Genomic DNA, 14,995 nt, shown 5'->3' with positions numbered 1-14,995 from the left:
CATTTCCATGGAGACGAAGTCGAAGCGTTTTCATAAAGTTCCCCCTTGGGAGCCGTTTTCAGTGACGCCGAGCACCGGAGGGGGTTTTTTTTCCCCCCTTTTCGCCCGAATATGTAAACAAGCTGAAGTATGAAACTTTTTGGAGCTGCAGTGAGAGAAGACCTGCTGCTCATCCCACAAATGCCACAAGTTTAAAGATGAATAAATAAAGAAGAAACTGACTGGTTTCGTTTTACGTTTTGGGTTTAGTTTCAGCTTCAGGGAACATCAGCAGGTCTTTTCTTCTTCTGCTTCTCCTCTTTGGCCCGCCCATTAATTCAAACTGGAGCAGGCAGCGTGGGTGACACCCGTCCCCCCCCCCCCCCCCCTCCTCCCTCCCTCCCTCGTTCACGCCCTTGTGCTGACTTTCACAGGATTACTGTGAGAATGTGGCAATAACCTCGCTGACGGGAGGCTGGAATGTGTCTCTGCACATTATTGCCGCATGATTCACTGTGAAGCAAGTGCAAGTCAACCACACTTAAAACATCTCTTTTTCTTTTAATGAAATATTGCCATTTGAAATACTTCCTTTTTTCTTTTTCTTTTTCAAAAAAGGCACTTTTCAACCCTTTTTTTTTTCTTTTTTTTTTCTCAAAAGCATCCTTTTAAAAAACTCTTAAAAACTATGAAATTGAACAGACAATTACAATCAGCCACAGAATTACAAACAATCTCTCCAATGATTAATAAAAAAAAAAAAAACTATAACCCAGAGTTATTATGAATCTATAAAGAACTCCCTCACTTCATGTATTAACACAAAAAAAAACAACCTGTGAAACCGAAACTCTGAAGTTGTAACAACCAATAATGTAAGGATTGCCAATAACATCATAATTTGAGCCTTTTTCCTTGTAATAAAGCCTGTAATGTAATGACATATAATCAAATGTTGCCAAAAAAATCCTCTCAAAATGTAATAACATGCGACCGATAATAGTACATAAATAATACTGCATTTCTTGCAGGCTTTGTGCAGTTTACTTATGAAAAATAGTCAACATATTCATTTATTGAGGATACACACTCTGTAATACTCTCTGGATGGGAAACATCTTTCACTATTTTATTACATTATTGTCTTTATTACACTCAGAATGGCCGAAGTTTTTACGCTACTGGTTGTTACACACGTTAATACACGGTTAGACGCTACAAAAAGTATGTACATCCGCAAAGTTTTATTCAGTGCAAAAGACTTTAAACCAGGAAGCTGCGAAGAATTGAAACAGCTAAAAGCAACGCACATGCACACACACACACACACACACACACACACACACACACACACACACACACACACACACACACACACACACACACACACACACACACACACACACACACACACACTCATACACGTGTACACACACTCACACACACACACTCATACACGTGTGCACACACTCACACACACACTGGCACCACTTGCTTCTCTTTCTCATTCATGTTCGGGGCGTGCCGCAGCTTGTCCCCGGGCCTCGGCGTCCCGTTTGGCCCGGAGGTGAACACTGTTTGCTCGGGGAGCGAGAGCATTCATGTTTTCCTGCAAACGTCCGCCAGAGTGTTGAACTTCGGTCCGAGCGTGTTCAGGAAGTCCAGGCTCTCGTCGCCGCCGAAGTCGCTGCAGCAGCCAACGGAGCCGGCGGCCGAACCCACGCCCTCGTAGCCGTAGTCATGCGGGTAGTCGTCGGCGTAGCGCCCGTCCTCCTCATTTCCCAGATATTCAAGTTTCTGTGAAGGCAACGTTGGAAAATTATCAATTATTCTATTTTCTAGACAAAAATTTTTTCAGTTTCTCACAAAAAAGTGTGACTTATAGTCTGGATAATACGGTAAATAGAATTACATAGCCATAATTCTACTGCCTGACTGTAATCAATTACAAAAAATTACCGTATTTCCCAGGCTACAAGCAGCCTTTTCTGATGATGTTTAAAAGTCGTTTAGCTTTCATGTGACGATATGTTAACATGTACCAGTAAATACCATCTGAGGCCACTAGATGTCACTGTATGACAATGTAATGTTGATATAGAGCCACAGAAAACCGCCATTATTATATTTTTCACACATCGTTACAAATAAATTTGTCCAGGAGCAGAATTTAAGCCAAATATTATAGGGAGTAAGAAACTTTTGGAAAGTATGTTGCTCTACAAAATGAGAAATTTCCCCTCCGTTCTTTAGGCTATTGTGAGATCGAGAGGTCTGCAACCTCCAAAGGAGCCGTTTTAACAGACGAATAAATTTGTCTGGAGCCACAAAATAAGTCTTCACCATTTTAAATGTTATAGTTCTTTCAGCAGTTTCAATTAAATTTGAACTTTTAGCAGCTTTAGCAATTTTATCGTATGAAGGTTTTTAGGAAAACTGAGGCTGAGTTTTATTTATTTGAGCCATTTTAATCGTTTTAGCCATTTTAGGTCTTTTAGCCCAAAATTCATTTTTTTTATTTTTATTTTTGTCTTTTAAGCCAGTTTAGGTGTTTTAGCAATTTTTTTATTCATTTAAAAAAAGAAAAAAAGAAAAGTATTTTCAGTCATTTAATTTTTTTTATTCAAATTTAGTTTAAAATTTTTTAATTTTTTGTAAGTGTTTTTATCCATTGTAGTTCTTTTTGCAGTTTGGGAAGAATTAATATCCACCAGCGTAACTTATATAGATATTTTCTCCCCTTTGGGTTCCACAACTATTCAGGTGCAACTTAAAGTTTGCTATATCATATAAATCATATAAATTCAAATTGTGGCTGTATTCAGTAGCGACTTCTAATTCTAAAAGTAACAAAGTAGATCACACAGAGGGAATAGTACTTGAGATTGTGTGCAAATTCCCCAAAATGGCACTTTTTGACAGTGATGTGATCATTTGTTAGACATTAATGCAGTGAAATACAGAAAGTAAAGCAGTTACATTGACTAAATATCAGCACGTTTATGAAAAATGTTGTAGAGCAGCTATATCTTTATTGTGGACGGAGGAGAGCTTCATTAATCCTGCACTGACTCAGTCCTGATGACAGAAACATAAACGATCCATTAGCCTGCATGCACAGTAGATGTGATAAACATTTTCAATCTTTAAACTAACATTAGCCTCTCCCTACATGAGCTTGTGTTTGTCCGTCGTTACGTCCATGCCCTGGTTATTACACCGAGTGGACGTGGGCCTGGGAGATGGGAGGGGAGATACTCCGCCGCTCCGGATATGACAGACAGTCGGATATTACACAGCGAAACGACCAACTCGCCGGCAAGTTAGAGAAGTAATATTTCCCACCAAGAAGTTGAGAAATATTAAAGTTGACAGAGGATACTATCAGGGCTTAGAGAACAAGACTATATTCCACATGAGGGTTAGCTAAGCTCTGACAGATAACAAAGACGTTATTAAACCTCAGGGAATCAAACGTGGACACTTTCATTCTCTCTCCGCTCATTTTTTTTATTTTTATTTTTTTAAAACATCTTAAATCAACACGGCTGTTCCCGTGGAAACGACGTTACCGTTTGCAGACAGATGCCGTTGGTTCTCCAGGTGTTGATGAAACTCGAGTCCTGGGCCATGGTGCCCATGGTGCCCATGGTGCGGTAGTCGTAGGTCATCCCGGTGCCCAGAGTTCCAAACTGTTGACCATCGTACTGGGTGGACTGGTACTCCTGCATGTTGGCGGTGGTGGAAAACCCGTTCTTGTAAAATCCGTTCTCGTTGACGCTCTGCCCCCCGATGGTGCTGGCGCTCTTATCGCCCATCCAGCCCATGTTCGGAGCCACCGACTTCACCCCGCCCTTCGTCGACTCCGTGCCGATCATGGGGATGTTGATGCGACTCGAATCCTTGAAACAAACAAACCAAAAAAAAAAAAAGAGATGAAGATCGGGGTTTCCTACACGTTGATGACAAGCTGCAGTCGGCGCGCACGTACCACTTCGTCTCCCGGGGCCTCGGTGTTGGACTTGAGCAGGATTCCTCCGCTGTCGCCGACGTCGTCCAGTGGGATTTTCTCCATCTTCGTGGCGCAGAAAAGTGCAAGAAGCACACCTGCAATTAAAAAAAAAAAACAAGCACGTTTTACAAAGACGGCAACATGTGAGGCAGGAAACAATAACGAGGCCACGAGGGGAAAGAAACCTGCAGCATCCCTTCATACGTGTCAGTTTTCAGAAAGTAATGTGTGAGCTGCAGAGTCTTCAAACACAATTACAAGCTGTGGGAAACGTGAGAACTTTTAATGTTTCATCATCGAGGCTCAAAATGTCTTGATGTGTGTTTGGTTGATTCCTGCTTCTAATGTGCATGAATGTTTTTTGTTTTTTTTCTAAAGGTACTTTGGTTTCTTCCAAAAGGCCATGAAGGTGCTTCAGGTGACTCCAAGGGCCAGATTCACTAAGGATCCTCCAGAATTGCAGCTTCACGCAAATACATTGGGCTTTCTGTTTGCGTACGTTTTTGCAGGTGAACCTTATTCTCACAGTGGGCCAACTGAACGTTATAATAATAATAATAATAATAATAATAATAATAATAATAGTAATACTGATGAAGTTGGTCACTTTAAAAAAAAGTCGTCTGTGCTTTGCGATCAATTTATAGCAGGAAAGGTTTCGCGTTTACAAAGAAACATTCTGAAAAAGATGTTTGTTTACACGGAAAACGGCAGAAACGGTGAAATCGACGTCGTGTTAATTGCTGTTGTCTATTTTTGTAATGAAATCACACACACCTGGGCACAGTGAATAATACCCAACAGTCAAAAAAAAATCGACTAAGCAGTTTTTCAGTTTGTATCAGAAATGTTTGTTTAACCTGAGTTTCTTGTTGTTAAATGGTTCATCCTAATACATTTTATTCGGTGTATAAACATTGAAAAATGGCGAGACCGCAGACACTCGTATGGACAGAAAGATGAAGTTTTACTGCTATGATGGTGAGTCTCCCAGGAGACTATGGACTGGGAGTCATGACATTTTGAAGACAAACGTTGTTGTTGTTGTTGTTGTCCATCTACTCGCGCCTGTGCAGAAGAATTATTTACGACGACTGTGATGCATGTGCGCAACAGCAGCGTTTCCGTAGCCTACGAGGAGTGGGAGCCGGAGCCTTTCCAGAAAGCCTCATTTTAGCCCGTTTACACGCAGATGAAATCACAGCATTTTCGAAAAGTTCCACCTTGGGAGCCGTTTTCCAAAACTTGTGCGTTAGTGTCACAAAAAAAAAAAAAAAAAAAACAGCAACGGAAGTTTTGTGTTTTCATCGAAATAACAGCACCGGATGATTTTAATAAATAAGCACGGTTACTTGCAGGCATCAACTCCTCCTGTTTTGTTTCATCTCAAACCATCGTCCATATTCTTTTTGCAAACTGACTAAATCAATAGTTTATTTTGCAGTTCATCTAATGTATTTTCACACAGTGAAATCTGTAAAAAATAAATTTTGAAAAAAGGAGAAAACGGTGCGGCGCTCACCGAGCAGCAGCAGCAGGAGCAGCGGCAGCAGCATGGCCAGCACGCCCATCCCCCCGAACACGGCGGAGCGGTCCTTGTCCAGGCAGACGCCGTTTCGGCACTCGCAGATCCTCACCTTCACCGTCTGCACTTTACCGTTGCCCTGCAGGTCTGTGACCATCACGGGGACCTCGTGGATGCCGGTGGGCAGCTCTTTGACTTGCTCCAGTGTAGCTGCCGTGTCTGGAGAAACGATCAGACGCCATTAGGGACAGGAAGGACGTGTCGTCCGTTCAAATGTTAGAACTCAAGAGGAAAACGATTCACCCACTGATTGTCAGCTGAATAGAATTTAAGTATGATAAAGACAAAATGCTTTATTCAAAATGACAAATTCTGCAAAAGGATAACTTGTGCAATAGTTGCAGACTCTATACCAAGACTCACCAATGTCATTTCATATGAAAAACATCCAGAAATCCACATGAACTCTGAGCTTTACTCAGCTTTAAATCTGGTCCAATGTGTTTAGTCTGGTCTGCTGGCGATAAATCACTATGAGGGCAGTAAAGTTGAATACACTTAATCATAATAATTCACCAGCAAATACAATAGATGTGGTTGTGGCACTTTATAAATGGTCAAAGCCACTGTTTATCCACCAGGAGGCACAAATCTATCGAGGCGCAAGTTACCAGTGTGCATGGATCAAAACCATGTGATAAAAGAAAAAGATGAAAATGTAACCCACTTAAATTACTCTAAACTAGTTGTGCCAAACATATGGCCTGTGGGTGAAACCAGCCCACCCCAGGATTTAATGGGACTTCTACAATGATATTGCGAAACATTTGTTAAAAAAAAAAACAAAAGACATTTTGAATAACAGTTGCTGTTATTCCATGATACCTGCCAATAAAGTCCTAATTTAGCAAAAAATTTTAATATAGAAAAGCCAATAAAGTAATAATTTGGGAAAATGTTAATGTAAGAAAGTTAATCAATTAATCATTTAGTCCATTACTAATGTAACAAAGGAATATTATGGACCAATTTAAAAGTAATAAAGCCAACAATGTCATAATTTTAGAAATTATTAATGTAATAAACTAATAATTTGGGTCTTTTTTTTAATGTAATAAAGTCAATAAAGTAACTATTTGGGACATTATTACTGTAATTAAGCCAGTAAAGTAATACTTTGGGCCATTTTTCTTAATATAAGGCAATAAGTAACAACTTTCCAATAATGTAATGAAATTGTACATTTTGAGAATTGAGAATGTTGCTGAGTTTCTATCCTCAAAGTCCACCCACTCTACCAATTTTTTGTTTAGCAAACTGCTTGAAAATCTCCCAAAATGCAGTTCTACTGCTTTATTGTAACATTACCGGCTGCAGGTATTACATTTCATTTGCAAAGCTACATAAATAATGTCATCAAAAGTTCAATTCAATGCATAAATCATCTGCAAAATATCACAATATTGGCTCAAATAAATTATTACACTATTAAACTACTACACTGACTGTAGCACTAAAGTCCCAGCTTTGAGGAACAGATCTCAAACCTGTTCTGGATGATTAATCTGTCAGACTTTTTGTGTTTATAGTTCGTCAGAAGTGCACATTACTCATGAATCTGTCTGGACGCCTCCAACGTGTGAGTAAAAAAAAATAATTTTCTCATGCTATTTAAAAAAAAATAATTCTTTGGTAAAGTTTGCATGTGTGTAAAAGCCAAGTACCCACTATTAACCCTTCGGACAGTCCATTTGCCGTCGCTGTCGCTGGGCATGCTGAAGCTGAAGGGGTCAGAGAGCGGCGGCAGGTCTTTGTCCTCGGCCACCAGCAGCACGGAGCCCAGCTCGCCTTCCTTCTCACACAGCACCATCTCGCCGGGCGGGAACGTCGGCACGTTGTCGTTCACGTCCTTCACCACGATGATGACGGTACCCGTTCCCGTCTTAGAGCCTGTCACACACACACACACACACACACACACACACACACACACACACACACACACACACACACACACACACACAAAAGTTTTCAGATCGGGACAAGGCGGATGCCGGCATGTCGGCGCTCGCCGAGCAGGAAGATGGAGGATTTTTTTTAATTACACTGGCTCGACCTTAAAGTTAAATGGAACTGTCCGACTGTGACAAGCGATGGGATACGAGCCCGACTTTGAGCTTCAGCCGAGATTATGAGTCACCAAAACGCAACGAGTCGGATCAGATCGCGTCACACAGGCGGTTTCAGGTGAAAGCGAGTTGGCGGGATCTTCTCACAGATACAGTAAAAGGTGGAGTACTTAAAAAAAAAACATTGTCACAACAAAGGGTGTGATAAAGACGAATGTGTCTGTGGTGAGTTGACACACTGACTAAACACGTTTACCAGACCTCTGTTCTTCTGGATCGCAGTACGAGTACATAGTGGTACTCTGTGTCTCGGAGAGGTTTGGTAGGTGGCCATCCACTGAGCTCAAAGCGTTTTCCGAGTTGCATGTTTGATTTCTAAAGAAAGATTGAAAACTGAGGAAACTTGTTCAGTAGATTGATAAGTTATATGTGTTTATTTATTTAAATGTTTAATGGTGTGAAATGTATGATGAACATGGATTCATGAGACGAGCGGCAGACTTGTGTATGTGTGTTAAAAAAAAAAAGAAAGTGAGGAGTTAGTGGGCCAACCGTACCAAAGCACTGAGATCTCAATTTGAAGACATTTTTTGCCGTCAGCTACGCAGGTAAAGAACAAGCGAAGCAGTGAGAAGTGGGTTTAACTGGTAAATATACATGTGTGTCATCAGCAGACAAGTAAATGTGAATAATTTCCCTTTTCGAGTCAGACTCTGCACAAAAGGTGGAAAGTGTGTTGGGTAAATTATTCGTTGCAACAATGCTTCTTGGCAATAAATCTGATATTGTCGAAAGAACATGTATCTGTGGGATGAGCATCAGGGTTGAAAATTAATTACATCAGGGTTTCTTGGTTTGTAGTACAACTCCAAGACAGTAGGAGACTTTTAGTGATGTTTTTGGGAGAAGGGGAAATCAGCCAAGCAGCATGGCCCTAATGACTGCCTAAAGCCAGACGGGAGAAGTAAATATACTTGTGTGTCATCGGCATACAAGCTACTGGCTGCATCTTGACTTTAAAAGATAAAACATTGCACAGAAAGAAAACACATTATCTATCTACCTTTTCTCACAGGAAAGTGAGTTTAAATTCCATTTTCGATGTGCCACACAAATGATTCTCTGCCAATCTGCTCAATCTGCTATAGACTCGTCTCAAGCTTCTGGTACTTCCTGTTTCGACTTCGGCCCAATGAAATACTTGTCGGCTGACTCTGGTTGCAGGACGGGGTCCACCTCACATCATGAGGACGCCGCTGGTTAAACTTCCAGCACGGCTTCTTTCTTCAACCATCCAAACCACCAAAGAAGATTCAGTAGCAGAATCTTGTGTTTAGCAGTGGCGGAGAGGATTTGGCAAATAAGTTATTGATGCAACTCACATACTCAGCTCTGCTGCTCATCCCACAAAAGCCTGTTTCTCAAAACAATGTGGCACCAGCTTCCCAACCAAAAAAAGCATCAAAACATAATGAAATAACCTACCAAACACACGTTTCTAGACTTTCTGAGCTCCATCATGAGCACTTTAATCAACTTACTGGAATCCACAGCCTTCACAGTGATGTTGTACATCCCATCCTTCACAAAGTTGGACTCCCTGTCGATTGTATTGGCAACCTTCAGCTGTCCGGTGGTCCTCTCCATGTTGATCCAGCCAGCCGGGTCTATATTCTTATAATACCTGAAACACAGAGGAGACTTGATTGTAGCACGTTCACATAAAGTTGAGCAAGCCAAGTCTGCCCTCCAGTGTTTAAGACAGGAAACAGAAAGAGGAGGATGCAATTTAGTCAATGTGTTGACTAAGGCTGATGGTGACGCCATGCAATTTATCATTGTTTTATTTATTTTTATATACCAAGACAATTTAACAGATAAAAAATAAAAAATAAAACATGCAAGACGAATGATCGAGACGCCATCTGAGCATAACAGTGTGATTACATGATGCCGTCGCTGCTCTTGGTCTCCGGATCCATAGCGGAGTACGTTCCTATCAGCGTGCCGTTGGGGGTGTTTTCCAAGACGGTGTAGCGGACGGTGGGGGCGGTGAACTCCGGGCCTTCGTCGACGTCGGTGACGGCGACGTTCACGGGGATGCTCGCCCACTGAGCGGTGGTGCCGCTCAGCTTGGCTTGATTCTGTGCCGTGATCTGGAGGTTGACGTTTTTGTTCTTCTCATGATCTAAAGGCTGGACGCAGCAGACACACGTGAACAAAGCGCTTTGGAAATTCAGAAATGAAAAGAGGAATGCTCGTTCGCTCACCTTTGTGACGTACAGAAGCCCCTCATTTGTTTTGGGGTCAGTCTCAATCCGGAAATTTCCATTCTCGTTTCCTTTACTGATCACAAATTTGGAAATCCAGTTTGGTGTGTTTTTCAAATCTTTGTCTTCGACGGGGATCCGAAGGATGAGTTTGTCTTTCTCGTTTTCCGGGACACTGGCTTGATACTGAAGGAAACAACCAACAGAGGAACGTTACAGATGATATCTCCACTTGTTTTTGTGTCTTCGTTCCTTCCTGAGCACCCACCGATGCCTTGGTGAAGGTGGGGGGGTTGTCGTTGATGTCGCTCAGATGAATCGTAGCCTGGCCTTGGTTGAACAGACCCGAAGCCGCACCCGCCATGTCTGTGATTTGCACGGTCACAACATGTTTGTCTTTGGTCTGGGGCGGGAAAGAGATGACATGATGTGAGGAAAAGACGGATCGCAATAAAGCAAAGACTAATATAGTGCTTACAAATGGTTAAAATTTTTAAATGGATTAATTTTGACTAATCTTAATTAAATCGGCAAACAGATTCAAGAAAGAAAGGAATATACACCATAAACACTTAATGTGCTTAAAAAAAAACCTTTAACAGTTTGTGTTAACAAAAACAAAAGCTTAAGATGGCGGCTCGCCTCTGCACTGCCTCGTTCGCATAAAGATGGCTGAATTCCACTTTACGCAAATGAGGGCAGGTCCAGTGACAACGCACCGCATAGACAATGAATGGAAAGCGGGACGTTGACGGATCCTGTGGACACGTAACGTCTTTCTGCACTGCACATGCGTTAATCGCATTACATTTGTTAATCAGATTAACTACGATAATGGGATTAATCCACAATAATGTCTCAATTTTGACAGTGTTTTTCGACGCTCACCTCTCTGTCCAGAGTGTTGGTTTTGGTGGTGATGATTCCCGTCACGGGGTGGATGGCGAACAGGTCCTGTCCGCTCAGGAGGCTGAAATGGATCTTTGTGTGGAGGCTTCCAGCCAGGTCCCGGTCTGTAGCGTTCACCAGCCCCACGATCTCACCTGCGGCGAACATTTAAGAACGTCTAAACCACAGAAGACGGCATGGCACTCAGTGCTGCGTGCTTTCGAGTTCTTCTCACCTACGGCGCTGCGCTCGGGCACTTTGAACACCAGGGGGTCTTTGAATGTCGGGGCGTTATCGTTCTGATCGTCGATGTCGATGGTGATGATCAGAGGCTCGTCAGTCTCCCTTTGTGTAAATTTGTCAAAAACACTGACTTTCAACTGTCAAGGAATAAAAACAGTTAGGAATGTTAATACACATGAAAATATCACAGTTCCTCAAAATATGAACATAAATCCAATGATATGCGTCTAGTAATTACAATATTCAATTCAATTTTATTTGTAAAGCGCTAAATCACATCAACAAACATCTCAAAGCGCTCTTACAATGATAGAGTACAACAGAACCCAACTAAACCCTTCCAATATGACAAATTTAAAATTATATTCTTGAAGTTTACGGATTATAACATCTTATTAGCTGCCATTATTGTCCTTTTAAACAATTGTACATGTATTTTCATTCTAAAAGAAAAACATTTTTTCACTTATTTACACTGAAATTAGACTTTTTTTCTTCACCCAACATGTTAAAAACTCCAAACTTTTATTTTTGAATTTAGTGTTTATGTTTTTATCGTCTATCTGTAGGGTGGCCATCCTTCGGGGGTCGCAGGCCTCAAGTTGAGAACCGCTGGTTTAGATGCAGTTAGTATGTGGAGGTTGTTTTTAAACCCTGTGAAACACACTAAGTGGCTTTTTTTTTTTTTTTTTTTATCAAGAGTGGAAAAGTACCCAAAAAAATGATTATCATTGTGATCAATATTAAGAGATTTACCACAGAACGATACATTTACAAAGAGATGATCCTGGCGGACTCACTTTGAATGATGGGTACTCCTCGCGGTCGATGGCAGAGTTCACGCTCAGCATCCCGGTTTCGGTGCTGAGACTGAACAATTCGGTCGGAGGCTCATTAACGCCGGGTCCTGTGATGATGTAGTACACACTGAAGTTCTGTTGTGAATCGGACACAATCTACAACAGAAAAAAAAAATTTAAATTCTCACTCATAACCAGTTTGTGACAGTTAACACAACCCCCCCCCGCGGTCGCTTTCATGCAAGTTTATTCTGTGATGTTGATTTACTGGAGGGAGATAAATTTGAAAAAAAATCAACTTGACAACCTCAGTCACATTTCAATAGGATCTCAGTTTCAATCTGGTCATTCAGGTATTAGAAAAAAAAGTGCATCATAGCAATTAAGCTCTCTGCTTTGCATGAAAGTTGCACAACAGATGGGTGTGTCTGAGTGTGTGAAAGGACTGTTCAGAAGAAAACACCTGCGTTGTGTGAAAAGTAAATGTGTTGCGTTTTAAAAACAATAAGTAAATAAAATAACAAAGCTAAAAGAGAGCTTACCCTATCGATCTCTCTGGGATAAGGCTCTGGGGTATTCTCCAGTATGTTGAAGGGCGGAGGGCTCCAGCGTCTTTTGGTGCGCTTCAAGAAGCCGTGACCGATAGGCTGTGACATGCAAAAACATTTTTTTTTTAAAAAACAAAACATGAACAAGCAGAAAAACATAAAAATTTGAGGAAAACCTTGAGGCTTCATGAGAGGAAAGAGAGAAAAAAGAAAGAATGTTAGTCGAGCTTTGGACACATTCTTCTCTTTTCAGTACCTCGACCAGCACATAGACATGACAGGACCGCTGGCGTGTTTTCAGTTCATGCAAAACTACCCCAACATTGCCTTTCGAGGTCTAATGAGCTTTGCTTATCTCAACAAGTTCATAGCTACCAGCACAGGGAATTAAATGTCAATATAAGGAGCAATGTGGTGGGTGAGGTGTGTGTGTGTGTGTGTGTGTGTGTGTGGGGGGGGGGGGGGGTTACAAAGTATAGCTACAAAGTCTGATTAAAGCACATTCTCATCTAATCCAATCAAAATCCTCCTGCACTCCTCATTTGCATTGAATTCCACATTTCCAGTATTTTCAGAGTAGATCTATTTCATTTATTTTTAGTAAAACAAAGTTGTGGAACTTCAATGGTGTTACTTCTCCAAACTTGACAACAGTGTCATTTTTCTGCCCGTTACAATGACAAAACCCCACAAATAATAAAACTGACATTTTTTTTTTTTTTTTTTTAATTGTTTACATCTGATTGTCCCAGATAACCCAGTAAAGGAAGTTGTGCGCATTTACGCACATGGCACAGAAACTTATCCATGATACTTACATTAACTATGGAATTAAATACACGATGGAGAAAAATTTAACAGCATTATATCTGATCACGTCTTTACAACCCACATTGCACACCCTGTTGGAACAGGCACTACTCGCTTTAACGCCCCAGGCTTCATCACAAACGCACGTATAAAATATCATTTTTAGGTAATTGTCAAGGCTGGATCTCTTTTCTAAAACAAAATAGAGCTCTCCTCGTGAAACTGGGGTGGTTTGTTTTATATATCTCTGTCCTTTTAAGTGTATTTTGAAGAGGTTTCCTTCAGTTTTTACGCAGCGCACAAATGGAGAATGTCATGCTTATGTAGAACTGGCTTCTCTAATCTCTCAAATGTGCCATAACCTGCTTTAGTTTGTGTAACAATTTAAGTATTTAGACAACCAGAAACTGGTTCGAGCTCTAAAAAGGTGCTATTAGTTTGGCATATTGTTGATTTATTAGACTTTCTCTCTCAAATCCTTCGCCATTCAGTCACTATGAAAAACGTTGAGTATACAGAAAAAGCCCCCCCTTTTCTCCTGGCATGTCTTTTCCAACAGGTAGATAGAAAGTTTGCGGTGAGCAGTGAGTCACACAGTGGCAGTCTTACTCGTTGACCCTGCATTGTTCTACGGACTCGGTGCGCTTCCATGTCACTTCCCGGTGCCGACGCAGAAAATGTCCACCCGCCCGCAGTGGTACACACCAGCGCGATCTGAGGGAAGAAACCGGATCTCACGGTGAGTTCTTCACATCTGAGTTATACTTTAATCCTGATCACAGGTTCTTTATATATATATATATGTATATATAAGAGACATAAGCGAGGGTGAGCGCTTACCAGCATTACGCAGAGGCTTAAAATTAATTTATTCGCCATTTTTTTGGAGTAGTAGTTGTCTGGACTTCGTCCTGGTCCGCTGAGGGAGTAGTCCACTCGGTGTAGGTGGCCGAATGGCTGTCAGATGGTGAGCGTTATTCGGTGTGTTTGCCCGCTCGTCCGTTTGCTGCTCCTGTGCGCTCTTGACGCGGACGCGAATGCGAGACGCTCCTTCAGTCGCCGCCGACGGTGAGTCAGCGGTGCGGACACACCTTGTGCGAGGCGACACACCCAAGATCCTCCCTGCGAAGGTCTGGGAGCGAAAAGCACCTCCGGGGCTGCGCTCTGGGTTGAGTCTCTATTGTTAAACTGACTGAAGAGAGAGTTGCGAACCGGGCGACTCCTCCAAGTTTTGGACGGCTTCTCTCCGCCAGCAGGGGGAAACATTGCATTATTCATCTCTCCGGAAAGGTGATCGACAGAGGTACAAGACAACACACGTGGGTACGTTGGAATCTACCATGAGAATAATGACATTTTGAGAGGGAAAACTGCCAAAGAGGAAGTGCATAAATACATTCGACATGACCACATTTGGACAAAAAAAAAGTTATAACAAAGAGGAAATGAGCATTAAAAACATGCAAAACTGCCACAGTGACAATAAAAGGAAGATCTAAACTTTCAGACTTTCTCTATTAGTTTGCATGTTCTTCCTGTGTGTGTCTGGATTTTTCTCCAACAGTCCTAGAACATCCGCAATTTTAATTCTGTGCTGCACGTATTGACAATAAAGCTGACTTGACTTGTGTTTTGGTTTAACTGATGTTGGTAAATGTCCTTTTGAGTGTGTGTATGAGTGTTTGTCCTGTGACGAACTGCTGACCCGTCCTTGTGTAACCTGCTGTAGTCAGCTGGGATGGCTTCCAGACCCCCCCCCCCCCCCCCCCCCCCCATAAAGAAGATGAATGG

At 41.7% G+C, this 14,995-nt stretch overlaps 1 protein-coding gene across 1 annotated transcript; it reads right to left on the bottom strand.

Annotated features, from left to right (window-relative positions):
* Nucleotides 1-515: 515 nt before the first annotated feature.
* Nucleotides 516-14,449, bottom strand: dsc2l (desmocollin 2 like). Its single transcript, XM_080462994.1, has 15 exons — nt 14,045-14,449; nt 13,814-13,918; nt 12,389-12,493; nt 11,847-12,002; nt 11,039-11,183; nt 10,804-10,958; nt 10,184-10,318; nt 9,916-10,101; nt 9,593-9,840; nt 9,187-9,329; nt 7,245-7,466; nt 5,514-5,735; nt 3,971-4,086; nt 3,552-3,881; nt 516-1,776 (listed from the first exon to the last, which is right to left on the bottom strand). The coding sequence occupies exons 1-15, from the start codon at nt 14,081-14,083 to the stop codon at nt 1,579-1,581; spliced, it is 2,505 nt and encodes an 834-aa protein (XP_080319120.1). The 5' UTR covers nt 14,084-14,449; the 3' UTR covers nt 516-1,578.
* Between the last annotated feature and the right edge of the window lie 546 nt (nt 14,450-14,995).

The sequence above is a fragment of the Lipophrys pholis genome (assembly GCF_963383615.2).
Source record: "Lipophrys pholis genome assembly, chromosome: 1".
Taxonomy (NCBI): Eukaryota; Metazoa; Chordata; class Actinopteri; order Blenniiformes; family Blenniidae; genus Lipophrys; species Lipophrys pholis.
This window is presented reverse-complemented; position numbering and strand designations above follow the sequence as displayed.

What these genes read in the sequence shown, in the direction of transcription:
- dsc2l (XM_080462994.1), bottom strand. Translation starts at nt 14,083, where the DNA reads ATGGCGAATAAATTAATTTTAAGCCTCTGCGTAATGCTG. An exon ending in AGGAGTACCCATCATTCAAA is followed by an intron (nt 11,184 to 11,846) that starts GTGAGTCCGCCA and finishes ATTCCTTGACAG; the next exon opens with TTGAAAGTCAGTGTTTTTGA. An exon ending in GGCTTCTGTACGTCACAAAG is followed by an intron (nt 9,841 to 9,915) that starts GTGAGCGAACGA and finishes TGCTGCGTCCAG; the next exon opens with CCTTTAGATCATGAGAAGAA.